General features: G+C 50.5%; 1 protein-coding gene across 1 annotated transcript in view; it reads left to right on the top strand.

Moving 5' to 3' along the window:
• The window catches only part of LOC104128677 (16 kDa beta-galactoside-binding lectin), an 8,972-nt gene extending 8,825 nt beyond the window's left edge, over window positions 1-147 (top strand). The window contains exon 4 of the mRNA XM_009641512.2: window positions 3-147. Within this exon, the coding sequence (XP_009639807.1) occupies window positions 3-147 (145 nt within the window). The remainder of the gene's footprint in view (window positions 1-2) is intronic.
• The last annotated feature ends 808 nt before the right edge of the window (window positions 148-955 follow it).

Below are 955 nucleotides of genomic sequence, written 5' to 3'. Positions count from 1 at the left end.
AGCTCCTTCAATGAAACGGAGGCAACGGTGAAGGTGCCTGAGGCGGAGTTCCAGTTCCCTAATCGGCTGGGCATGGAGAAAATTGAATACCTGGCTGTGGAGGGTGACTTTAAAGTCAAAGCCATTAAGTTCAGCGAAAAGCTATAGCTTGATTTGTTTTGTTTTCTCCCCCCCTGCACAGTGAAATAAACCCAAACTAGCAATGGCTGCTTCCTCTGCTGTTTTCTGCTCTAATATGCTTGCTCCTGTGTGTGCTACAGGGGTGGGAAGGGCTATGTTTCCCTCTACATGCCTACTTACACTGTGGCCTTGCAGCTGGTACAGAGTTAGACCACAGGCCAGGCAAAGCATGATTTAGTGTGAATAAAGCTACCTTAGCAGTAGTTGCTCCCTTGACCCTGTTTGCTGCAGTGAGCGGTCCCTGTCTGTTTGATTTCTAAACTCTGGGACTAGTCCCGGCCAGGGAAACTCAAACATGTACGTTGGGCATACATTGTGCTGTCTCTGACTAAGAACTGCTGCTCGCATCTCCTTGCTGGGGATGAGGGATTGATAGGGACCAGGGCATGGCTTATGCTCTTGCAAATAGCTTTGCTTTCCAAGAAGGCGCTCAGCAGTTGGCTGCATTGCAGGCTGGCACTGGTAGAGAAGAGCAGGCAAGTCAGGCTAAATGCACTTGCTGGGGAAGAGACATGGACCGTGAGGTGAAGCCTGAAAGAAAGCTTAGGAATGAGGTCTTGAGAGGATCCAGGCTGTCTGTGCTGCTTCATGAACTGTGGTCTTGATGCTGTCAGAGACCCAGTACCATAGAATCATAGAATGTTTTGGGTTGGAAGGGACCCCTAGAGGTCATCTAGTCCAACCCCCCTGCAGGAGCAGGGACACTGCTAACTAGATCAGGCTGCTCAGAGCCCCGTCCAACCTGGCCTTGAATGTTTCCAGGGATGGGAACGTT

This window comes from Egretta garzetta, unplaced genomic scaffold, assembly GCF_000687185.1.
Source record: "Egretta garzetta isolate BGI_Z169 unplaced genomic scaffold, ASM68718v1 scaffold77, whole genome shotgun sequence".
In the NCBI taxonomy this organism is placed as follows: domain Eukaryota; kingdom Metazoa; phylum Chordata; class Aves; order Pelecaniformes; family Ardeidae; genus Egretta; species Egretta garzetta.
This window is presented reverse-complemented; position numbering and strand designations above follow the sequence as displayed.